General features: G+C 37.8%; 1 protein-coding gene across 1 annotated transcript; it reads right to left on the bottom strand.

Annotated features, from left to right (window-relative positions):
• Positions 1-3,359: 3,359 nt before the first annotated feature.
• GNE (glucosamine (UDP-N-acetyl)-2-epimerase/N-acetylmannosamine kinase) lies at positions 3,360-26,124 on the bottom strand. Its single transcript, XM_053465808.1, has 12 exons — positions 25,856-26,124; positions 10,210-10,412; positions 8,783-9,234; positions 8,116-8,268; positions 7,793-8,005; positions 7,446-7,533; positions 7,127-7,337; positions 6,589-6,718; positions 5,708-5,929; positions 5,223-5,405; positions 4,292-4,408; positions 3,360-3,729 (listed from the first exon to the last, which is right to left on the bottom strand). The coding sequence occupies exons 1-12, from the start codon at positions 25,907-25,909 to the stop codon at positions 3,494-3,496; spliced, it is 2,262 nt and encodes a 753-aa protein (XP_053321783.1). The 5' UTR covers positions 25,910-26,124; the 3' UTR covers positions 3,360-3,493.
• Positions 26,125-27,248: the final 1,124 nt, after the last annotated feature.

The raw sequence follows: 27,248 nt of genomic DNA, 5'->3' as shown, positions 1-27,248 counted from the left end.
GAAGGGCACATGTTTGGGTGAGGGAAGGATGAGTTGAGGTCATCAGGCCCCAATTTTGATCCTGATTGATATAACTTTTGTAAAATATATATCTTAAAAATTGTAAAATATATATTTTAAAAATTGTAAAATTCCATGTTGAAAAACTTAATTGCACATGTGCCAAGTGTGGCCTTTTAGCCCCCAAACAACCCGCCAAACCAATGTACGGGTGGTATCACTGTACCCGGGAGAAGTACAATTTGTCTAAAAACAATTACTACTACAAACTTTGGCAAAAGGCTTTTAGAATTAGTGCATGGCAAGTGTTAAAATACCACCATTTAAAACACCCTGAGGTAATATGTGGTTTCATGTGGTTTGAAATGGCTGCCTTCAAAGATGTCCCAAATAGGACATGGGGGCAGGATGACCAGATGACCAAAATAAAAATGTTTTTTAAATACCGTAGCAATATGCTACTTGTACTTATTGCTCTATAAAACACTGGGTATTTCTAAACATCAATCTATTTAGCAGTTTTTTTCATTAGTTTTTGCTGATGAGTAATAAGTCATAAAAGGATTTTGTTTACATTTTTCTTTCTTTTTTTTATTTTTTTTTAACATAAGTTAGATGAAATTATCAAAATAATGGTATCTAAGGAAAGCCCTTTTTGCCCTAAAAAACAGTATATAAATTGCGTTGGTATGCTAAATCATAGCACTGCAAAAAATGCTGCGAAAGCCTCAGTCACAAAGCATACAAAAAAAGAAAAAAAAAACAGCCCGGTTCTGAGGTGGTTAGACATGAAAAGGTCATGGACAGCAGTTAGTGTATTGCACACAGAGCGTGCATTCCAGAGGGCACAGGAGAAAGGGGTGCCGGAGTTACAGTGGACTGATTTAGGATTGGAGGGATTGTGGTAGTTTGTGTTAGTTTGGAAGGTGCAGGCGGAGGAAGGTGGGACCAGGGTTACATTCAATGTCACCTGAGCACAGAAGGAGTAGGCTACAGTCAGATAAATGGGATAGTGATTCTGATAACAGAATGGCATATGAGCTAAGGTGGGGTGATGGCAGACGGGATGGAGATATGTGGACTGTGGAGGGGCTGTCAAGGGGTGCAGAGGATGTAATAAGTTTAAGATTTATGGGAAGAGGATATAGTAAGTACTTATGTGGGTTACCTGCTTTCTGCAATGGTACTTGGTATGTAGTTTCCCTCCTGTTTAGCTACAGTATAACTCTTAACTGTCTACTTATGAGGAGTCCACTTGGGATGAAGCCACAGAAGCTACATTTCCATCGACCAAGGCGTATGCATAAATTCAGCATGTCACTTGGTATCGTCTCGGTTTTTAGTTTTTGACTAATTCACAAATTAATTTGCATTAATAACCAGTTACTATTTGTCTGACTACCTAATTAACATGGCAGCAACAGCATTATTTTTTTGGGGGGAAATTGGATAAAGAAACACAATTTTCAATATTTATAAATATTTATCTGATGGAATAAGATACAATCAAATTACAAAATACAAGTTCACAGAAAAAAAAATGATACATTTTACAATATTATACAAAGGTTAAATGTTTGCTCATTCTAAAAAAAAAAATTAAAAATAAAATCTAACTTTGGAGAGAAGAGGAATGTTGGCAAGTACCCTCACCGTTAAGAATACATTCTGTAAAACATGAATAAAGAATAACTTGACTATGGAAAGAAAGGTGTTAAGAAACAAGAGACACGTGATTTTGCGGGAACAATTCTTGGACAAAACCTAATACTTGATGTAAAGGTTTGAAAACAATTTTCAAGAAATCTATACTACACTGTAGAAATGAATATAACATTTATACAAATATACATTTTTTGTAACTCATGTACAATGGTAATTATTTGGACAAATGGTGATATTTATTGATATTTTTTGTGAAGTATTACATTTAAATGTTCTCCTAATTATTATGGTCCAGGTCATAGAATATGTCTTATACAACAAAAAAACTTGAACAGTAGACAATTACAAACTAGCAGGGTCAAGCAAGAGCAATTCTGGAAGTGTAATATGTATATAAAAAAATTAAATAGGTTTTCATGTATTAAAAAGGGTATATTCGAAATAATAAATAGTATGAGGTGCTGTTAGGTAACAAAAAACAAGTCTTCCTGACTTGTAGAAACAGTTCGACATTCATCTCTAGACATCAGGTTTTCACAAACATACTTTGATATATAAGCACCCGGTATACATTTAAACACAACAGAGGGAACTGTCAATTGTTCCTGGAGGTGGCCCTGTCAAGTCATGTGTCACTTAAAGTGATAAAATCTATAGCAATGCTATTTTCTCATCTAGATCAGCACAGGTTAGCATGGCTGCCATCAAGGAATATACCCAGTACAGCTGTGTGGGGCTCAGCCTCTGGAGTGGCCCGGGGGCCTCCCACAGATCCATTTGTGTACTCCCCCCAACACCCCAACCTTTAACAAAGATGCGTTGTTTCAAGGTGGGGAATGGGGGGGGGGCAAGTTGGGCATTAAAAAAAAAAAAATTACATGGGATTGGCATTATACTTTGCCAGTGGATGTAACTGGACCCTGGACTCAAAACCATCATTCATATTTATATAAACACAAATTTATTGGATCTACGTACATATATATATATATATATAAAATATAAGACAGGCGCTATGCGAAGCAGGCCAGGTCATATACATCATATCTGGCCTGAAGCTTTATTTTAGATGACATATCTTCATTTTTATGGCTTCTGTTGTGAGGGTATTTACTTTAAAATGGGCACATATGTACAATGTAAAACAAACATGTTTTTAAACCGGAGTAACAAGAAAATTAAAGTGGGGCAGAATTCCTTCATAAAAATGCAAGTATATATGTAGAATACTATACTTTACAACTTGTGCAGATTATTATTATTATTATTATATGCAGATGCAATTTAAAAAGAAGCAGTACTTTAACACATAATAAAAAGGTTGTTCTTAATAAAATGCAACTACCATTAGCGAATGTACCAGAGTATCTTATTGGCTGCGAACCACCTAGAAAAAGTATTTCCATGCAGCAGCAAACATAGGATTTAATTATAAATTAAAAATCACAGAAGAGGCCATTGAAAGAATTAAAAATAATAAATAACGGGCTACATTTCTGGATCGCTTTGCAAGCTGTAGAAGATTTGCTTAACTTTCAGAAAATATTAAACGTAGAACCATTTTTTTATATATACATATAGCCTGTTTTGTGAGGTTAATCGGTTCTTGCAGCGGTTGAAATACACTATTTTCATTCCTTATCAATTTACAATTGACACAAAGAAACAGAAAATGTCAGGGGGGGAGAAAAGTATAGCTTTCAGGATGCCTAGACCAGCTTTATCCTGAAAGTAAGTTTGTTACACAGACATCTTAATTCACGCAAGTTCGAGTTGTATTAAGATGATAAACCAAAGTCTATGTTATAGTATAAACGTCTTGGGTTCACTAGTAGGTTCTACGTGTGGTGTAATCGAGCACCATGCTTGCTGCGCCCAGAAGAGCAGGATCTGACAAGTTTGACACCACCACATCGACATCCTGAACAGAAGCCAGGCCTCTCTGACGTATCACTTCCTTCACAACGTTGACGTACTGGTTTGCTAGGACACCAGAAAGGATCACTAGTGATGGGTTTATGGTGTGCAAGATGTTCACAATTCCAATGCCCAGGGCGGTTCCAGCTGTAGTGAAGAGAAAAAAAAAAAGAATTGCTATAAACATTCACGTACAATAAAGACCAAATATGATATATAGATATATATATATATCTATATATATCTATATATATATATATATATAGATATATATATATAGATATATATCTATATCTATATGTAGATAGATAGATATATATCTATATAGATAGATAGATAGATATCTCTATAGTGTAAATAGCAGACATGACAATTTCAACATGCACCACGTACCAATACTGATTAAAACCTTTCCTATCTGCCTTTGTATAAATGATTAACAAGGTTATCATCATTGGAACAATACATACAGGATGAAAGAACAGATGGGCAACATGCTAGCTACATGTTGTTATGCTGAATCAGCATAATGATAAGCCATGTTTAGGCATGCAAGAGCAAACACTTTGTAGATGATACAAATGAATCGGCCATCATCTATCGAGCTGTTATATTGCCCCATATGTTATCAGACTACTTTAACTTTGTTTCCATAATCATGACGTGTCACCAGAACTCTTAACGGCCTTCACTTGAGAAATGTCCTTACCAGTTTTGAGAATATTGCTGGCTTTGGTATTGCCAAGTTTTGCTGCTTGTATAAGGTGAACCGCAGTAACAGATTCATCATTTTTCAACGACATGCCTTCAACCAACAGCAGATCATCTGTACATCAAGGGACATGGAGAAAATAATTATTTTTGATGGCATCCACATAAATATGGAAAGCTTGAAATGTAAAAATAACCAAAATCTCAGGATTTCACAATTTCATTGTCAAACCCTAATGAAAAAAGCAATACAATAAAGATGTTACATATTTATTATAAAAACATGAAGCCAGGTGACATTTTATTGTTCCGGAACAAGTTAGATTAACATAACTTTACAAACACCTGCAGAAAAAAAAAAACATGTTAAATTCTGAGATTTCCTTGTTAGCCAAGAGAAATCTATAAATATCAGAAATGCCTGGCTTTGTATAACGCAAACATCAAAGAATGTCTAAGAGTGGTATTTTTAGTCAGCTGATTTTTTTTTAAATAACTTGTCACAAGATGCATTATTAAAAAAATTCTAAACCATCTTTATTGTGATTCCAGGCATTCAATACTATGAGTTGATATCATTTAGCCATTGCTTTACTAGAGAATCTTACAGATGTTAACCATTAAAAGTATCAACATAGAGAGGCAGAGGGCGAGTGTGTGTATGTTGGATTACATGGGACAAAATCTACTACTTTTACAAGCTACCTTAAATAGCGTAAAAAAAGATTGAGTTATCGTATTTCATAAACTTGTCCTGATTTGAGGTTTTCTTTATAAAATTACTTAGATGTTTTCATCTAAAAAGCCATTCATGTTTTTCTTTTTTTCTTTTAACTATAGCGCTGGAAACAGGGTGTAGTGATGTAGTGAAATGTTCTGAATGCATACATAATGTTCAAAGATGTTGACTTATGTATACATGTACTCACCGTCATGCAGCTTTTTGGCATCTCTTTGCAAGGCTATTCCAGAGGCATATGCCTCTATACAACCATGGCTGCCGCACATACAGTCCGGCCCATCAAAAGACACCATAATGTGCCCCAGTTCACCGGCACAAAACGAGCTTCCATGGACAAGTTCATGGTGATGAATAACTCCTCCACCAATTCCTGGTTTTGAAAAGTACAAAAAAATATATTCGGACATCAGTAACAAAACAACGCGTAATGGGGCTACTTTAACATAGGATAAATAAAACAGACTTTATTTACACACTGGGGGTTATATATATATATATATATATATATATATATATATATATATATATATATATATATAAAAGCTATTCTAGAGCAGTGATAAAAGTGGTGCAATTCCCAATTCCCAAGGCAACAAATGGAATATTCCTACTGGTCAATCTACTTTACACATAACTATGTTTTTACTCTATTATTCATTGTGTCATGCCAACCTGTGCCAGTAATAACGGTGACAAAGTCTTCTACTCCTTTGCCTTGGCCGAACTTCCTTTCTGCCAGCGCAGCACAGTTGCCATCATTATCGACCCACACAGGAAGGTGTAATGTATCCGACAGAGGAGTTCTAAGATCAACAGAGCTCCACTCTTGAATAAGCTTTGTGGAATGAAGTACCACACCTTCGTGAGGGTTTACACGTCCACCTGTGGAAATTCCTGGCCAAAACAAAGAATATTTTCCCCACAATGAAAACAGACCATTTCGGTAAACCCTTGTATGCAAAAATAATCTCATGCACGCAAAGAGCAAAGAGGATAAATGCAACAGAACAGTGAAAACAGCCGAGTTTAACCCCTATACAGAAATAACATTAAACACAAAGAGGAAAAGACATAAGGTCTGTAAAGAAAAATGCAGTTGTATTGACCAGTGACATTCTGGGAAAACCCAGTCATACTATCACCAATAATTAAATGTCTGAATTACTGCGAATGATTTTATTTGCCCAATATCCCTACTTTATTTTGGGTGGTTGGTATAGAAAATATATTTAATCCAACACCGGATAGACCAGTGTAAATGTGGATCAGACCTTACATACAGGGGCTAAATATGCAAGGGTTCCATACCTATGCAAACACTTTCATGAGTCCATGTCATATCAGAGAAGGTAATGAAATGGACCAATTTGCTTATTTTAATTATGTAATTTTATCATAATTTATCTAAAAGCAGAGATTAATGAGTTTATAACTGAAGAGCACTAGTAATGAACTAAATGCTAAATCTCTGGAACAATAAACTACAGATTTTTCGACAGGTTGTTCACAGTATATCCTGAAATTTGTCATTCTACATTCTATATGGGTCTTACCTACTCCCAGAATCCTGCAGTTCAGTTTCACTGCTTCTGAGGCGGCTTCCACACACATTTTAAGAATTAGCTCAATCCTATCCTCATACGTTTTTGGATTGGGCTGTGTATATTTCTTAATTATTTCACCCTGAAAAAACAAATGCCTCTAATGGTTAAACAGCCAAACATGAATAATCATTTCAAAAGCTATTATGTTAATATTAAAAGTGCACAGCCTGTAAGTCCCATTCATATTGTGGTTGAACCATTACATGTTTTAGCTAACGATCATCATTTGGTGGAGTGCAACATCTTCTGCCTCAGAAGCCATCATTCAGCCATCCAAACTCTCACACCACATACTGTATTGATGCTTCTGCCTTCTTTCTGAATCAACTTGTGGCCACACGTATCCAGCAAGCGGCCGCATGCATGTCATGAATTGGCCACTGGCCTTAAAAGTGCCAGGGTTTTAATCTCCAGTCTGTTTCTAAATCAATATTTCCATATTAGCGGTATGATAATGTCAGACACCAGTACAACAATCATACTTTACCTTCATGCTGACAATGGCTATCCTCAGATTAGTGCCTCCTAGATCCACAGCCAACGCACTCAAAGTTTCCAGGATGTGGTCAATGTCCTGAGAGATGTTTTCTTTTACAGGGGGAAAACAAAACTTCTTTTGCAGCGGTTCCACTAAATTGATGGATTTCAGGAACTTCACAATCCTTGGTACAGCGTTTCCATCTCCGTAAATCTTTGAGCTGCAAAGGGACAATACCGTAGCTTAAATACTTTTGGAAGAAAAAAAATGAAACCAACCAACGTAAAGACCAAAACACAATTTTGAATGACATGAAACACAAAATTACCAAGGATAGCGTTTTCCAAACTGGAGCTGAAGTGCATGGATTATTTTATTCTCTGTGTCTGCATCACGAACGTGGAGCACATTTTCACCTGAAAATTAACAGTGAGTATTTAATTATTTATTAATAATAATAATATTATAATTTATTACTTATGGATATTAGAGACTAAGGTAATATTAAATATTAAAAATAAATCTGCCACTAAACAAACAGGCATGCCTGTTAATATAAGAACTGTAGGACAGTATGTAGCTTCCAGGCCACCAGTATGAAATAAGAATTAAAACAGGACCATTATACTGAGAATAGCGAGTAACTTAAATGCTGATAAATGTCTTAATCCTGACCTGTCTCTCTTCCGGTCTGACGTGTTCCCAAATTAATGACTGGAGTTCCAAAAGCCCCAGCTTCACGCACACCGCAGCTGCTGTTACCAATCATACAACCGGCATGCGCAACTAACTGTATGAACTGTTCAAACGGCACATGCTTCACAGCTCTGAAATTGGGATGATGTTCAATTCCCTTCTTCCTCATCACACGTACCATTTCTTTACTTCCTGTAAAAAAAAAAACATGCGTTTCAGGACAGATATGAATTTAAACACAGAAAAAAAAAAAAGTTTATTTATAGGTAGCCTTTAAATTTTATTTATGCCAGTTCACTCACCTGCATCGATGTTTGGAAAAAGGACCAATGTCCTCTTGTTGAAGGAGAGGAGCGCATCCAGAGTGAACTCAAACATCTTTACGGAATGTCGAATGTCAGTAGTAACTGGATGTTGTAGGGCGACGATGTATTCCTCAGGCTTCACATCATCACCTGTGACAAAAATGAAAAAAAGACTTTAACACTTCTTCTTTCCGATTGTATTGTTTGAGAGCTACAGAGCCTATTTACAAAACAGCGAGAGTTATCTCTTTAATCGGGAATGCTAGGAAACGTTCATTTGCTTTCAACTGTAGGACATCAACAAACACCCACTGCAAAAGGGAAAGTATTTAGCAACTCTAGCTGGTGTAAAGTCACCTAAGGAGAGCATTGAAGGAAAGCAAGGGCAATTACAACAACTTTACAGATAAACACCACTTTACATTTTTTATGGAATGCACGGTACAGTTATAGAGGTTACAAATAAAGGAAAAAATAAAAATAGCTGCTGAATTGGGGCTGTTCCAAAATATCCCCAAGATGATAATACAGCAATTGATACGATAGGTGTGAATGACAAAGATAGGTTGTGAAATGACAATTTATCTCCAATAGAATTTATATTAAAAAAAAACAATAAAATCATATTTTTGTTGTGAATAACGTTAAAAATCCAGTAACCTACCTAACCACATCCTGATGATGCTCATGTAGTCCTTGTTTTTTACGTTGAGAAGCTTGTCATAAGAGGGGCATCCCGCAAGGAGGATGCGGTCATGGTCTTCACACATTGCTATCAGGTGCTGCTCTGCACTCCTGGTGCAGCACACATGGTAATGGCCCAGTTTAGTGATTGCATGCCTTATGGAATCATCTATAGTTCCACTGACTTCTCCACCTTCTATGTGCAGAATCCTAATGTTCATCAGAGCTGCAGTGGTGGCCAAGGCCAATGCGTCAAATCTATCCCCATGGACGACAATGATGTCTGGTTTCAATCTGTTGAGCACATCTGGAAGCTTCACCAGGGCAAGACCAACAGACTCCACCATGGCGGCTTCATCTTCTCCCCTAACTATGGTGTGCAGCCTGGCCTGGATATCAAAATCGTCCTGCTCAATCATGCGATAGGTATTACTAATGAAAAAAAAAAAAAAAAAAAAAAAAAAAGGAAAATATACATATACACGTTACTATGATGCAGAGCTTGTAATGTCTAACTAGGGGTGAAGCAATTTATGTATAATTTAGTGTGAAAAATTTAGGAGCCTGGATTTTAACAGAGGTTAATAAAACACAGCATAGAAATAAAGATGCCAGCAATAAAAAAAATATTATAGGTTCTACAGATGTTATGCTTCTAGTTTTGAGGAACAACAATGCCCTTCTCTGTGGCAGCACATTAGATCTACCTTTAACCGCAAATTCTATCACACTACACCAGACTCCTGCACACTTACCGAAAGCTGAAGTACCATCTGGCCTAAAGTTTCAGTTGAAATTTCATATGCTTCCTGAATGACATTATATTCATTGTCATATCACTACATATGCAGGCTGAAGATGCACTCTTTAGCAAACCTCTTTACAGTCAATCACCCCTACTCTCTGGAATAAGCCATAACAGACATGTGCTTGATATGAATATAAATGTAGACTAAATGTGTCAAACATTGGGGCAGGGATATCAGATTGGTGAACAAAAATAATATAATACAGGAACTACAATTATGGAGCGAGGCCTGTGATTTTTTTGCACCAGAACTATATTAAAAACACTGGCCTGAAAATATGCACTAGTCTTGGCCAAGTTAGAATAACAGAGATTTTATTTAAAAAAATGTAAAAAAAAAAAAAAAAAGTCAAGTGCTATGTTTTTAGCGCTTAGCGACCCGAAGAAACAACTTCTATTGATTGCTATGGTGATTTCACCACTTTGCACCAGCTCATGCTATATCCCAAAGGTTGGACTTTTTATAAGTATCGCAATATAAAGGGTATTGGATTAAAAATTAAAGATTTAAAGAATTTTTTATTTGCGTTCTGACACTCAACGTCATTGTGAGCGTGCTGTTAAATATCAGACGTAGGTTTTCACACCATATACCTTACCCATAATCATCGATAAGATGAGATCCTATAACCACCACACTCAATTCAAACTGATCTGGCTCTGCTTTGATGCCAAACATAATGGGTGCCAGCTTGGAGTAATCAGCCCTGTTGCAGGTGGCGACACATACTCGAAGTTTCCTCTGATTGAGAGTCTTCTCCATGGTAACTTTTTGCCTTGATAAATTTTCAAAATACAATGCCTGCAAAACAAATAGAAACATAGAATTTGAAGGCAGATACGAATAATGCGGCTCGTATGGTCTGCTCGTAGTAAGATGTCGATTTTTAGAAGCCATATCTAACACAATGAGGACTTTTTATGCAGTCATTAAATATTTTCTGAACGCTGTCCATTTCGCGAACGCATGGGGGCGATTCTTTCCTCACCCCTGCTAAATGCCCAGCTTCAAGGCGATGGTCAGAAGTGAAATTAATATGGCAGATGAAAGTCAAAGGGGAAAAAATGACGTAACTTATTCAATCTAAGTCCATGAGACATCTTAAATGACTGTGAGTCAACGCTGAGAATTTAAACAGCTGATGAAGTCATTAAGCCATTTAAACCACACCTAGGATTCATTTTAAAAAAACACCATATCCTTATAGTGCATCATGTAAAAAAGCACGCACAAAATGTTCAAGGATGCGCATAATGTCTGCTTCTGACGTGACCCTTGCCAAGTCCGGATATTATGAAACGCCAAAAGAAACCCTGAGTCAATTAAGGCAGCACCCAAATGATCAAATTATTCGGTAACATTATTTCCTTTAGTGCAGAAACACAGGATGATTGTTTATTTAAGAAAAAATAAGCTACTCATTGTTTGACTGACATCCATAACCACGGCTTGAAATTCTCAGTAAGCGCCCAACCCATGCTTACATTACCTTAGGACGCAGGTGAATCCGGCTCACCCATTTCTAATTACAATATAATAGACTAAATAGTTTAGTCTATTAGCCCAAGATAAGGGGCAAATGATGTTTGCATTAAAAAAAAAATTATCAATGTCTCAGCTGACCCTGGAGGGCTTTATCGAGGCCTGTTAGATAGCTGGGCGTCTGCGCATGTATCTAGCAAGTATATGTATTTGGCAAGCAGTTCTGATTTCAATATACAAATGTAAATAATGAAGCTGCCAACACTGCATGCAAAGCAGTCCTTGCATGCCTCCTAACGGCTTATAGTTATTTAATGAACCCAATGAGTTTTGCTTGAGTTACAAGACTACCCTGTACAAAATGTTGCTGCCACAAATGACGGTTGTCCTCTTCGCTAACACCCAAGGGAAACACACTTCCCATATGCCCTTAGACCTGTAGTACTTTCTACAGATTTTGCAACAAAATCCCATGGTTGTTCTCGACAACTGAAGCATGCATTTACCATGAGCGAGATCAAAAAGTAAGATCAAAAAGCGATGCCAAAGGTAAACATCAAACCACGTCATCAGCACGCTACACTAAAAACTATTGTTTAGACGGCACTCAACTGTTAAAGGGATAGTTTACTGTTCCAGACAGCCTTGGCAAAGAAGAATGCATACTAAAGTACTAGACGAGTCCTTTAATACACATGCTTTAAAGAGGTTAATAACAAAAAATATAGCTGCTTTAAGCAGCCAATCAGTGTCAAGAAAGCACTTGTATTCGAATCAATGGGAGTGTTTTCGGTGAATTTTCTCATGGGGTCCCTAGACCACCCTAATAATGTTTCATAAAGCAGCGGTACAGCTGAACAGGCGGATAAGTAACCCAGATAAATACATCTTCTGCATTGAATATAGCTGGGGTGGGGAAAGGAGGAAATGCATATGGGGGGGATTCTGCAGACTCTCTATACATCATAGCATGGAAGACAAACACCATGTGAACACATAAGAGGGACTTATCAGCTATCACGTGTATTAAAGTTTGCCTTTAAATTCTGCAAATGAAGGCAATGAGGCAGTCTAGGACTTCTGTTTTGCTGTAGGCGATTCCATTTAAAACAGTAGCATCTGAAAAGACATTATCTAAACTTTTGGTCACTGCCCTGACAAGTACACGGTTTACTTATGTAAAAGGAGTTTTATAGTTTACGGTGAGAACAACAACAATTACGTTTGCTTGCTGAAACTGGGCAACGAAAAGCTTGTCAAGAACCCCCGTTAGCAATAATTACTGTGCATAGTTGGGGATTCTTGCTCCAGTGATTATTCCGTGGAGGTAGCAGAAAGCCTGTAAGGTTGCCTGGGCTACAATATCACAACACTAAAACAGGGAAACCTGCAAGGACAATAGGGTTTATTGCTAACGCGGGATAGTTTACTGCCCATTAACAAGCCAAAGTTCAAATGGTTAAAGTCACATTCTCTAGCAATCAGCCAGTGTTTAACCACAAGCTTAAAACCGATTCAAAACCTAAACCGTCACCGATTTTAACCTGATCAAGTGAATGTGTTAAAACTAGCTACAGCCGTTTCACCGTTACAATGTAAGGACACATCTGATGTAAGAGCAACTACTTAAGTTGCGATCGGTAGTAAATGAGGGGGACACAAGCATAACAATTACTCTCTTTATATCCATCTATCTGTCTAGTGTATGTCTCATATGTGTAAATGGTTTAGGGACGTTCCACAAAAGGAACTTATAACTTCAACTCAAACTGGGGAACCACTTTTGCCGTCTCCATAAGGGCGCCCTTGACCTGCTTACGGCAATGCTCATCTAGGGACAGTTTACCTATTGTTACATGTTTCTTCTGCAGTGTACACGAATATTAAAAGAGAAAGCCTAGCGTTATACGAGACTTGCAATGTAAATATTAGACCATGTTACAGTTCTCGTATCTTATCGTTACAGTGGTAATCTATGTGTCAATATTTCTGTTTCATTTTATTTAGCAAAGGGGTATGTTCAGACTGCCTTGACTGTTTATTTTGCAAGTTATTTCAATTTAGCCGAGTCCAAAAACTCATAACCATTAAGTAAACAAACGACGCTAATAAACCCTTTCAAAAGTCCCCTTAGTTAGGCAAGAATAAAATGAGCTGGCGTATAATAAAGTGGACATTTACAGTAACACCCTAGTCCTAAATACCATATTTTTGATTTCTTCATGCATGTTGCAATCAATTTTGCATGGCCTTCAATGTGTTTTTTGGTACAGTATGACTGAGGAAAAAAACGTTTTACTCTGTTCCATAGGCAAATGTGAAAATGAAACAGATCTAACATGAAAACCCAATGGGCAGCATGCTTGTTTTCTAGCGTTTGGCTTATTTACTTGATTGTTCATCTACTGTTTTAACTAGCCGACAGAAGGTATGAATACGTCCCCAATGTTGTAATATCCTAAAGTAGCATGGCAGCCTCTGGTTGCACGACATAAGGCCTCGACGTTATCACATCCAACTATATAACGATACTTTGGTCCAAAAACGAAAGGCACAATGAAGAGGGGTGATAGATTTTTATTTATTTATTTACTATGATATGTTGTATTCTGGACAAAATGTTGTATATCTTTTACCAGAATGAAATAAAAAGATACTGAACAAAAAAGTTATTTTTTTTACAAAATGTGAGTACACTCACACTCAAAAAAGTTTGTATATTTTGGCATGCGATCGTATGTGTGTGGATGAACCACAATGTGACCTTTCTAACTTCATTAAACGAAGACACGCCTCACGAGTCCAAGGACAAAGCGTAACAGAAGGATTTCATAATCTAGAAAATATATATGACCCTGTGTGTGCGTATGCAGATAACTGCATGGTTATAGATATCAGCTGAGCACACATATTCCACGTACATAGTCTTCTGGATTATTAATGTCTCTCTCCCTTAAAGCAACAAAGGAAGCAGCTTGTGTGTGTGTCAACGGGGTGTGGGAGAAGTTACTGTTTGCGTTATTCTGGGTCAATACCAAAAGGATTACTTGGGAAATGCCGTTATTGATGAACCAAAGTGCTTTTCCAATTCAGCCTATGTTTGCATGTGTGTAAAAAAACTAGGTTGAGTCAACACAAGTCGTATTTTAACAAGCTCTCTTTTATTTCTAGGTGGCGGAGTGCCATTCTGTCCCCCAACACAACTGTATGCCTTGCCATTCTCGGTACACACACGTCATGATATTTATAAAGAGCAATTCTACTTAAAAGTTTGGAAAGTAGTCTTATAATCAATGACCCTGCAGAGGTGAACTGTTTGTGTGGTTGCTGTGGTGATAGGATAATGTTGCAAACTGCACCAAAAGGTCCTCATGACATTTAATGCACAAAAAAACCCAATTAACTCTTAATTACCATCTTGGGACTCCATGCAATTTAATCCCTACAGGATTTCCCTGCAAGCCTAAAGCCCAAAATGAATTTGGTAAAAGTCAATTACAATTTACTGGAAAAATGAGATAAGAATAAGGAATTTACAAGTTCTGTTTTTCCAGAAATAGGCATTGTATATGTGCTAGATTTTTATTTATTTTTTACGACATATGGAAACTTCTGGTTCACAGACAAAAAGGTAGCATTCTGCTATGGCCCAGTTGAAACAATCATGGCTCCTTCAGCATATTCTGGATTCCTTAACTGGAATGAAGAACCTGCACTACAGGCTTTATGGTATATCCACTATTCAATGAAAATATCACTTCACTTTCAGCTGGAAACAGAGTTCTCTAAGCCTTCTCCAACCTTGAGAAACCAAGTGAACTTAAGAACATGACATCATGATGTGACTATACATCTTAATGGACTTACAAAGCCCACTTGTCATAAAAAGAAGCCTCATCTATACATTGTGCAGACAAACATATAGATCAAATGTCATGCTTGAGTAGCACTATTTAGCCATTATCTACATTTTAACTATAACGTCAAAACTACGAGTAGGCTTCCTGAGTGGATTGTGCGAGTCCACATTATGCCATCTGCAGTGTTGCAGAAAGCCCCCTTGAGCATGAGAATGGGCAGTCAGGCCAATTTGTTCCAGGCATAAGTGAAGCAAACTAATTTTGCTTCACTGATCTGTTTCATTTCATGGAGAAACTGTCTCCTGTACTGACAAGGTAGCTCCATCGTAGTGTAAGTGCCTGACGTCTATGCTGCCGTTGTAGGTCTCTCTAGTCATGAGAGTCAGAAATTAGCTTAGATGTAGACAGTCTAGCGTGGTGGAGCATGGCAAGACGAGAGGCTTCTCTGAGAAACATTATGCTGTAGCTATATTAAAGGATGGGTTGGATGTGGCGTTAATATTTTACTGAAAGATACACAAAGACAAAAAAAAAAAAGGCACAATTGATCTTTTAATATAATGACCTTTAGACTATATTTAACAAATGACACACAGAGTATAATGTAGAGTTATGTCTTTTCGGACTAGATCTCAACCTACAATTTAGATATTAAATCAAAAGATATGTGACCAGTTTCGAAAGTGAAGAAAGAATAATTAAGGCACACAAACTCATGAACATGCTTGTTAGTTCAACAAAGTGTATGGACATATTAAGTTAAAGATAATATACTTTTATTTTTATAATGCATATACATATACACACACACACACACACTTCTCTTGTTAATTCCACTTAAAACATTTAAGTAGCCCACCTCCCAATTTTATTGTAATAACGAGCAACCCACTTTTTTATGTTTCCTGGCTGATTTCTTAGTATTTTGGAGGAGAGCTTGCAATAATATAACTGGTGGTAATAGATTGTAAGCTCATTGAGCCACTGTGTGTAGACTGCCACTAAATGATTCTTCCTGTAGGCCTCATGGGTTCTTATGCCAGGTTCGGGTTACAATGTGATTTGGATTTTAATGCATCAACAAGACAAAAATATACCTCTAAATAGCCGTCTATAACAGCAGGCTTTGCCTTACCCGAATCAATCCGGAGAATTAACAATTCATAGGAAATCGTTTAAAAACACAAGACTGCAGCACATGATGTACAGATAATTACAGGACATCTTACCGGTTTTTATATATTACTATTCTATGTGATTACTAGGGGGCTCTATGTTCCGCCATCAGCACACCGGCCTCTCGCGTCGCCGGGGCAGGCAGCTCCCTTACCTTGTATGAGGATAGGAGGCTCTGCTTGTCCCCCGTTACTATGCCGGTGTTGGAAGGGAGGTCTGCGCGGCTGATATCACACAGTCCGGACTCTCACGCACTCGGCTCGCAGGGAGAGGAGGCGGGGGCCCGGGGGAAGTGAGCTGACAGGGCGGTGCGCACACAGTGCTGGAAATGCAGCCTCCGTACATACACACCGCCTGCCAAACCGACCTACACGCTTAGGCCTAGCTCCGCAATGAAGACCCCGCTGTTTCCCTTTACGGCATGGGCGGAGGAGGGGGAGCGCACGCCGGCCAGAGAAGGGGCTGGAGCAGAGAGGCCAGAGTTGGGGGGCCGCTTACATCATGAGAGTTTAGTCACTGTAACATTAACGTGTCTAAATGGAGTGTACGGCCGTTAAAACTTAATGTACATTTACCGCCGTTTGTTTTGGTTGTTATGACAAACAACTGGATAGTCCGGTTGAAACAATATAATGTGAAATTACTGGGCTGTTGGAAACCAGGCATCCGGTGGCCTGTTTGTCTTATTGTGTGTGTTCTTTATTGCTTCATTGTGTGATATTTCAACAGAACACAAAGGAGAAAGCTGTTAATAGTCTGGAAGTTCTTTCAATGCACATGAAACACTGTAACACTTCCGGTTTGATACCCTTTGTTGTGCGGCTTCCACTCCTTTGCTATTAATAAAAGGCCATATTACCAGAGACAGTTGTATAAACACACAATGCCAAGGTCTGCTGAATCAAGGGCCTAACAGGGGAATTGGTGACGTGGCAACCCTTCCAGATCTGGCCCCTACTCTACAACATAACTGGCTTTTATTCATTAAAAATAACATCATTAAGCAGTTATTAAGACTATAGTGGGCTTGCCCTTTTGCTCTTTTATTAGATCCCCAAGACACTTTGCGCTCATACACACAATATGATTAGATTGTGCGATCACTGTTGTTTCTTAAATCAGTGTTGATATCACGTTTTGGACTTTAATCTGTGATACCCCAGCACTACATGTACGCTTTGTGTGGTATAATTATTATAGGTCCTAGATTGTAAGCAGGGCCCTCTTGACATAATGTATTGGTTTGTGTTGGTTTGTCAGTTCTAGTCTTGTCACACCCTTTGAATGTATATACTGTTAGAAGCGCTGGGTAAATTGTTGGAGCTATTTAAATAATAGATGATAATAACAGGGAGCGAGAAAGCAGATTTTTCTATACAGTTGGCCCATACTTTACGCTGTTGTAAGTATGTTATAAGAAATCATAAAAAAAAATAAAAATTCTATATTTAGATCATTAAGCTAAACTTAGCTATGTGGGCTCGCACAAATAGTACTACTTTGGTTGAACGCCTTTGATATTTGTAAACCCCTGCTTATGCGGCTTACAAGCTTAACTGTGATAACAATCTTTGGATTCCTTAGGGGAACTAACTATTTTCTGCCAGCATTTGCACATGACTGCCAGTTTATACGTAGCTTTGAGCATAGTACTGGAGGGGGGACTGCATGAATTGCATGAACTGTATGAACCAGTGTTCCACTGCACCTGACGTGGAAACATCGAACAGCAGATAAGCACAAGATGGACCATCTAGACCATCCATTGTCCATTGTCTTGACATAAAGACTAAGACCTTAATCATGCCTTGGTCTCAGATTCGTGATAGCATATGCTTATCCCATGAATGTTGTATGAGCCGCTACAACTTCTGCTAGGACGCTTAAACATCCGTATTATATTCCCTGCAACAGTTAACGCATACTGAACTACACAGTCCTTGAACAAAATCTACTTATTTTAAGACAAAACAATAGCTTTGACCTTCGGTAGTGATTAGTGGATGGTTTCTAAGAGATCTCTGACATTCTTTTACATGATTAAATCTATATAAAGCTAGAAATAAAAAAAGTGGCTGCAAATAAATAGTTTAGTGTGAAACAGTGTTTTTGTACCCTTTCCGATAGTGTTTCCCTAATGAAAACATGTTTTTAAAAGTACAACACCTCAAGCGATAGCTATTCACCAGAAATTTCCATTCAGATCTGGGCTAAACTAATATTGACATCCTCTCCAGCTTCACTTTTGTCAATACAGAAAGATAAGCACCACAAAAGAAAGCAAAAAAAAAAACCACACTGCATCATGTCTTATTTGGCGATGAAGCATTACAAAGCATAACCAATATGATGATTTGCCCCAGCGATGCGGCAGAGTGGCTGCCTCCCCGTGGATGTGCCACTCTAGGCCTAGGCAAGAATACACCACAGGCTATGATGAAACAGTAAGAATCTTGATATAATGATGTCACTGGAGTGTGAAATGGTAGAATTTGTTTAACCTACTTCCTGTTTCTGGTAGAACACCAACCAACATGAGATAAGCCAACTATAAAGCTCTCTGGGTCTGTATAACATTTTCCAGTTCACGGCTTGTATGATCTATTATGCGGACACCAGAATAAAATTGTTTGTTCTTTAAAGCAGCCTTAAATTCAGCTTTGGCAGGAGTCACTACAGAAAGTAAAACTCATTATACGTAATTAAAGCTTTAAACCTGCAGTGTGTGTTGTTGTATTTATTATTTTGCTTAGTTGTGGATACAATGGAGTTACAGTATACCGGAGATGTTATCCCACCTCATTGCAGTTACAGGAACCAAATACTTTAATCAGTCTGTACAACTAAACCACTTATGGTACTTCTGGGATTACTGGTAAGTGGAGGAACCTGGAAGGCACCAGTAGTTTGAACAGTCTAAAGCCACCTGAGAATCAAAATAACAACCAATTTAAAGTTCCTCTTTGCTTTCTTCTTCAAAACAAAGTAATAATTTACCAACCATTATCTTAAAGCTTTCTAAGGACTGACTCATGCTAAGGGGAGCCATTGGTCTTCTAGAAACATAGGGCTACCAGATGTTAACTTTTCACGGGGCATTTCCTTTACTGCCACTGTCCCCAGCAAAAATAAACTTCAAACTAGTGGTGTCATCTGATATTTTATTGTCCTCGGCATCTTAAAATAAACATGTTAACCACATTTATACCTCTCAACTAAAATTAAATGTAGGCAATAAAGGCAATTTAAATTACCTTATTTGTATTTTATAATGTTTATATTCAAATCATCCTGTTTGCAGAACACTGCTATGCAATCACACCCACACATGGGACAAGGGATGGGCAAAGTGTCTGTCCCTGGACACTAGTGTCTGTGACAAAGCTTTTGGAAGTAGTTGTTGCCTATGGGCATTTAATCAATTGTCCTTCACAAAGAATGTTGGCGTCTACTCCTTAATGGAATGCACGTACGTGTGGAAAAAGGCCTCCCTCTCTTCCTTAATGAATAAGTACTGACAGAATAAACTAACTAGCAATTCCAGGGGTTGGGGCTACCTGTGACGTGCTGGGAAGGGAAGAGGCAATGGACAGAGGCAAAAAAACACTCCAATACTCTATCAAAAGATTAAAGGCTGCCCACGAAGCTCAGTAATAGGCTGTTGTACCTGAAGCCTACTATATACTTGTCAAACATTCTGACCTCATAGAGACATTTAATGTGCCCAGGTCTATAAAGTAGATAAAGGCCACAATTCCATGCAGCCTAACATAACAGGCTCCTGCAAATCAATCACTCAAGCAGTTATCTTGTTTAAATTTTATCTACACACGCCTATTATATAGTCATAGTGCCATTTAAAGTATGTGCAATCTCGACATGACATACAATTTCTTGCGATAAAGTCCTCCATTTCAAGCATGTACTGGCTAATAAGTCGTAAATCTAGCTCTCTTACGTCTTTTTAGAAACCTAAAGGTGCTGTTCCGCTTGGACAAATCATTGCCAAATCCCACACTCTGTTAAAGAAGAAAATCTTTTAACTGTACACGCAATACTTCTATTAGTATTAAATCGTTCAACGGAATTATTGTGAGATCAACTAGCTAGCATGCTAGAAATAAAAAAGCCAGATCACCCATTCATATTTTAATTTCCTCATTTACAGATACTTATCATTTTTGTGTGTCTCCCCTGTGTTATGTTGTGTATTGTAACCTTCATGGATTGTGAGTTCAATCCACATATATGTACAACTGTATCTACTGGATCATTGTTGTAACAACATATCAGCGCTTGATTTAGTGTCACATGACCAGGGGTGCACAACTCCAGTCCTCTAGGGCCATGAAAAGGTCACAGTTGTTAGGATATCCCTGCTAAAGCACTAGTTGGAACAAAGTTCCTGTTCAAAAGTAAAGTAAGTTTACATAGTATTAATATATTTAATTGATACAGTGCCAACTGATTTCTGAGTTGTACAATAAGTATTTGCTTGTGAGAACATTTGTTGAGCTGCAGTTTGGCTGGTTCATCTGCCTCTAAGTGCATTTCATCAGAAAAGTACTATAGTCTTAATGGAATGTTAAATATATATTTCCATCCAAAGTTATATCCCTATTTTTTAATAACATATAAATAACAGATTAAGATCAACTATTCACTAATTTAACCATGGATACAATAATTGAAGTATACCTTAAATCCTTAAATGAACGGATTAAATTGACGAATTTGAGCGTACTTAATTTACACACTCGCAATTTAAAACTGGATTACGTCATTAGTCTTACTAGCATAATGACTTCAATTTAGCAAAGTTATGTTCTTGTTGGTGACCGATATAGTGATAAGGGAAGTTCCTGAGTCCCCACCGTCTGTGTTCATTGGTCAGGGGTTTGTGTTTTATGTGATGGGGATCATGCAGTGACATGACAATGCTCATAAATATCCAATGTATGTCTAAGACAGCAGTTTTAGTTAGAAGGAGGTGAATATAAAACAGATGGAGACTGAGAGGCAATAGGAGTCTAGGCTGAGTTGAAAAAAGAGAAGGAATGTGAAGAGGCAGTAATAAGGCCACTGAAATCCTACTTCCTCGATTGTCCCTTCAAAGCATTACAAGACTTTGGAGCTTTTAGCAATTAAATTACCACTTGTCTATTCAGCGTGTGCAAAAAAACCATAATTCTATGATGGTCTGCTATTTGTAGGAATAGAGACATTTCTATTTGACATGTATATACACAAATAATAACTACAAATATTTATAAATTAGTAGCAGTGTTTGCCCTACTAGCGGTGGGTAGCATATTGAAAGTCATTTATCTTCATCTAGGAGCCATCGCTACCAATCTCCTTGGATTTGTCAACTTTTACTATCTAGCGTTTCAATAGGAATTGGAGATATTGTACGTACCTCTTGACTAAACCTGTAAACTTTTGAAGGAACAGAGCGGTAAGTAATGATATTAACACTTATCATATGAACACCACATAGCATTTATAAATATAACAAAATAAGTAAATTAAAGCCAAATTAAAAGTTAAGTCATCTCCATTTGATTTATTTCTCATCAACAATGTTTCTAGCCTATTCATTTCTTAGCCTTTTAAAGGGGCACTCTGACCATCAAATGCACTTTAGTGCATATCATTGCACAATGGCAAGTAACTCCAGAGCTGGTTGGCATCCAGGGATTAGAAGGAGACCCAGGCGCAACTGCCCAGAATGAACAGCCCAAACTGGTAAGAATAGCAGAGCAGATGGTGCTTACTCTAATATGCATTATTTGTTGGTGGGGCTGTATCGGACACTAGACTATAACATCTCTATTTAACGCTGTTATTAACTAATCATGTTACTAAAAATTAATTTGAAGGTGCATAGGAACAATGAAAAGAAAACTTAAGACGTGCAACATGCTTGGTTACAGGTAAGAGTCTGTGAGAGAGACCATAGCAACGAAACATATGAGACTCCGTGTCTCTGAAAGCCTTTGGATACATCCCCATTTAAAGTTTTCTGAAACAATGTATGCTTCTTAGTCACTCATAGCCTGAAATATTTATTGCCCCACTTCCTTATAGAAAGCTTACTTATTTAACAAAGACTTCTGCTGAAATTCCACACCTGTAACAAGGTTGTGAAAGGACGACGACGTCAAACACTACGTGATTTTCTTTACTACTAATGTGGTTAAGGAAACACATGAATTGTATATACCGTGTTTCCCCGAAAATAAGACACTGTCTTATATTTATTTTTCCTCGAGAAGACACACTATGGCTTATTTTCAGGGGATGTCTTATTTTTATTAAGTATGGTACAACAATCTACATTTATTCAAATATAGTTAAGAGATAGGCCAGCAAAGCTGATGTGTAAAGGGCTGGCTTGTTTATCAGGGATCCCGTGAGAACTGGGTGCAATCTGCACAGTGCAGCTGGGATGATCTCTCTGGGCTCAGTACTGCTGAGTAAAAAGGCAGCAACAGCTTTACTTCTTCCCCCTGAGGACACTTTTACTTTTACTTTCTATGTCTCCTTTCACTTTCTATGTCTTATTTTCGGGGTATGGCTTATATTGCGCAAATGCTTAGAAATCCTGCTACGGCTTATTTTATGGGTATGTCTTATTTTCGGGGAAACACGGTATGTGCATTTATTTATTTATGCATATACAAATATTACACATGACAGAAATGTATCAATATTTTACTTAAGACTCACAGGAAATTTTCTTTTCTGTTCCTCGTGTATTTACAAAGCTTTTTGGTTAGTTACAGTATTCTGACTTTTCCATGACAGAAGTGGAATATTACTCAAATCATGACTGCACATTACATTCATTAATATATATATATGTATGTAGTAAGTGTGTTTATGTGCATGTGCGTGGTGTATACATATATATATATATATATATATATATTGTGGCAAGGTAATGAAGTCTGTCTACATAAGTGGCAGATTGGAACGCTCATTATTCCCAGCATGAGGGGGTTAATTGCTGGAGGTCAGCAAGGTGGAGCCAATTAACCTGCACTCAGGTGTTTAACCCCTTAATGACAATTGCCGGTTCTGGCACGGCACGGAAAAACAAGTCGATTATGACAAATGACGTGCCAGAACGGGCACGTCTTTAAACGGGTGCAGAAAGCGATTTACGTTCGCTTTCTGTACCCAAACGGCGTTGCTGTAATGCCTCGACCTCGAGGCATTCAGCAACGCCACGATCGGCACCAGGGGCCATGTCTGGCCCCTCCCTGGGGCGTCAACAACCGCCATACATTGTATGGCGGCGGACGCCCGTTTTAAATATATATTTATATATATTTAAATATATAAATATTAGACCCTGTTGTCAATATATTTCATAGTGAAAAAATTGGACCCTACCCAAGCATTTCATTGGGCCCCGCTCAACGCTCCTTTCCATGCAATCACTCCCTCTGCTACCACACCAAAATATATATATTTGCCGCACTGACTGCAGATCAGGGGACGACAGTGAGAGTCAGTCCTTCTGACTCCACCGTGACATTTAGAGGTCCTCTCCCCTGTAATCATCCCCAGAGTCCCTTTGTCCCCTCATTCACTAAACCATACTGCTCTTTTAGTTCAGGTAAATTGTTTATTCAGCCCGTGAAAAAAAACATAATTCTATGATGGTCTGCTATTTTGCATGTTGGGATAGAGACATTTCTATTTGACCTGTACCGTACATACACAAATAATAACTACAAATATTTAGAAATTAGTAGCAGTGTTTGCCCTACTAGCGGTGGTGAATTTGGCAATGGTGGGTAGCATATTGAAAGTCATTTATCTTTATCTAGGAGCCATCGCTACCAATCTCCGTGGATTTGTCAACTTTTACCGTGTGTGATTTGCCAAAATTATACACACATGTGGCCTTCGTGGCAGTAGCCATCTAGCGTTTCAATAGGAATTGGAGATATTGTACGTACCTCTTGACTAAACCTGTAAACTTTTGAAGGAACAGAGCGGTAAGTAATTATATAAGCACTTATCATATGAACACCACATAGTATTTATAAATATAACAAAATAAGTAAATTAAAGCCAAATTCGAAGTTAAATCATTAATTTCAGTCATCTCCATTTGATTTATTTCTCATCAACAATGTTTCTAGCCTATTAATTTCTTAGCCTTTTAAAGGGACACTCTGACCATCAAATGCACTTTAGTGCATATCATTGCACAGTGGCAAGTAACTCCAGAGCTGGTTGGCATCCAGGGATTAGAATGAGACCCAGGCGCAACTGCCCAGAATGAACAGCCCAAACTGGTGAGAATAGCAGAGCAGATGGTGTTTACTCTAATATGCATTATTTGTTGGTGGGGCTGTATCGGACACTAGACTATAACATCTCTATTTAACGCTGTTATTAACTAATCATGTTACTAAAAATTAATTTGAAGGTGCATAGGAACAATGAAAAGAAAACTTAAGACTTGCAACATGCTTGGTTACAGGTAAGAGTCTGTGAGAGAGACCATAGCAACGAAACATATGAGACTCCGTGTCTCTGAAAGCCTTTGGGTGCATCCACATTTAAAAAAGAAGAAATAGCAAAAGTTTTATGAAACAAATTATGCTTCTTAGTCACTCATAGCCTGAAATATTTATTGCCCCACTTCCTTATACAAAATTTACTTATTTAACAAAGACTTCTGCTGAAATTCCACACCTGTAACAAGGTTGTGAAAGGACAACGACGTCAAACACTACGTGATTTTCTTTACTACTAATGTGGTTAAGGAAACACATGAATTGTATATTTGTGCATTTATCTATTTATGCATATACAAATATTACACATGACAGAAATGTATCAATATTTTACTTAAGACTCGCAGGAAATTTTCTTTTCTGTTCCTCGTGTATTTACAAAGCTTGTTGGTTAGTTACAGTATTCTGACTTTTCCATGATAGAAGTGGAATATTACTCAAATCATGACACCGCATATTACATTCATTACAAAGAATATAATAAACCTAATAGAGCGATATTGCAACAAGAATTAATTGAATATATATATATATATATATATACATATGTATGTAGAAAGTGTGTTTATGTGCATTTGCGTGGTGTATACATGTATATATATATATATATATATATATATATATATATATATATATATGTGTGTGTGTGTATATCTATCTATATATGTGTGTGTGTGTGCGTGCGTGGTGTATGTATATGTGTGTGTATGGTGTATATATATATATATATATATATATATATATACACATGTGTGTGTGTGATATGAATATATATATTGCATAACATATTTGTGTGTGTGCGTATATATATATATATATATATATATATATAAAAATATATATAACATTTAGATATATATATATATTATAATATAACATATTTATGATCTTCTTTACCACTTTACATGTATGTGAAAGATGAATCAAAGCAGAGGATCGCTAAAGACAAAGCCCCACAGCCATCTCTCTCTCTCTCGGCTTCAGGAAAAGCCCTTTGTATTAGATATCCTTCCTGTTAGTTACTGGTAAGAAAAGTACCGTGCAGGGGACGTGGCATTAAAAGACCCCATACTGAGAATAGTCGTAACACATATGATCCAACCCATACCCCCCAATCTAAGCAGGCCTCCCCTGAAGGGAACACAATGGAGCAGGCTACACTCGCCAGAAAGGACATGGTACTTACATGAGGACCCCGTACAGTGTTGTCTCCATGGCGAGGATGCAGATTGCTGCCCATGTCCCGATCAGCTGCTTGTCTCTAGCAGTCTTCCGCTACTAATCCTGCCTGCAGCTGGACTGGATACAAATGTAGTTTTTTTTCTGCCTTTTGACTGACATCTCCACTCCATTCTTAACTGAGGGGGTAGCCACGCCTACCCCGCCCACCCATGCAAATTGGGCTTGTGAGCTGTCTAATGGCAGTGACTCCATAAAAAAAAAAAAACAGTTACGAGCTCTGCTTGCTCTTATCTCCTCCCCTTCAAGCTAATCGCATCTTTTGCCTGACGGAGAAAATGCATCAAGCCCGTGTAGAGTAGCACTGGCAAAGCATGCATTTTATTTCATTTCTCTCCTTGTAATAACATTGAATCACTGTGTCAGGAAGATTCCTTAGATTCCCAGGATAATTATAGAGCTGTCGGAAGGTGTCCCTGAGAAAACAATGCCCAGGAATTCAGTGAAAGGAGTGAAAACGACGGGGTTCAAAGGAACAGGCAAATGATGACATCAATGTTTCTTATCAGTCGTAAAAATTCTGTGTAGTGTTCCAGTGAAGTTGAACTGAGCTTATCACCATAGGGAAATTAATCCCTTAAAACAGAGAGGGAGGCCTGGCTCCTTCTGGCCTGGGGTGTAGGAAACCCTAGTGGCCCCCCTGGGCCCTTAAACCCCCCTGTAACATACACAACATATGTACTAGGACACACATTCTGGGCCGCCATCAGAAATCATGGATCCTAGTAATGCCTGGACCCCCATGCCCCTCCCATCAGCCATGTCCATCCCACTGCCCCACCCATTACTCCACCCATGACCCCCCAGCACTAACCCTACGCTCACCCCTGGTACTCCAACACTATGCGCTGGCACACGAACTCACAATAACACACACATGCTAACACCAAATACTAACATATGCACTCATGCTAACACCATATTCCTACACACTCTATTACACCACACCGTAACGGACACACACACCCTCACATCATATGCTCACAAACATTAACTTACAGTAATACACACATGCTAACACCATACACTCAACAACAGCAATGTATACCTGTTAATATGTGTCCTATAATTGCAATAATGCTATGGGATTTCTTATGCATATCCGGTATTTTCAAACTCAAGACACTTAAATGATTATAAATTTGGATATTTTGGTCAACCCAACTACTTTAGGGATGGGTATGATTGCAAAATCATACTCAAATGTTTGTGCACATTGTTTAAAATAATTTTTAATATATTATTCATGCTAAAAGTTGGACGAAAAAAATCTCTAGGATTTGGGGGTACAAAAACCCTTTATAAAGAATGGGTTGATTCCTTTAATTTGTGATTTTTGT

The sequence above is a fragment of the Spea bombifrons genome, chromosome 1 (genome assembly GCF_027358695.1).
Source record: "Spea bombifrons isolate aSpeBom1 chromosome 1, aSpeBom1.2.pri, whole genome shotgun sequence".
NCBI lineage: Eukaryota > Metazoa > Chordata > Amphibia > Anura > Pelobatidae > Spea > Spea bombifrons.
The sequence above is the reverse complement of the archived record's forward strand: the minus strand, read 5'-3'. Positions and strand labels throughout refer to the sequence as shown.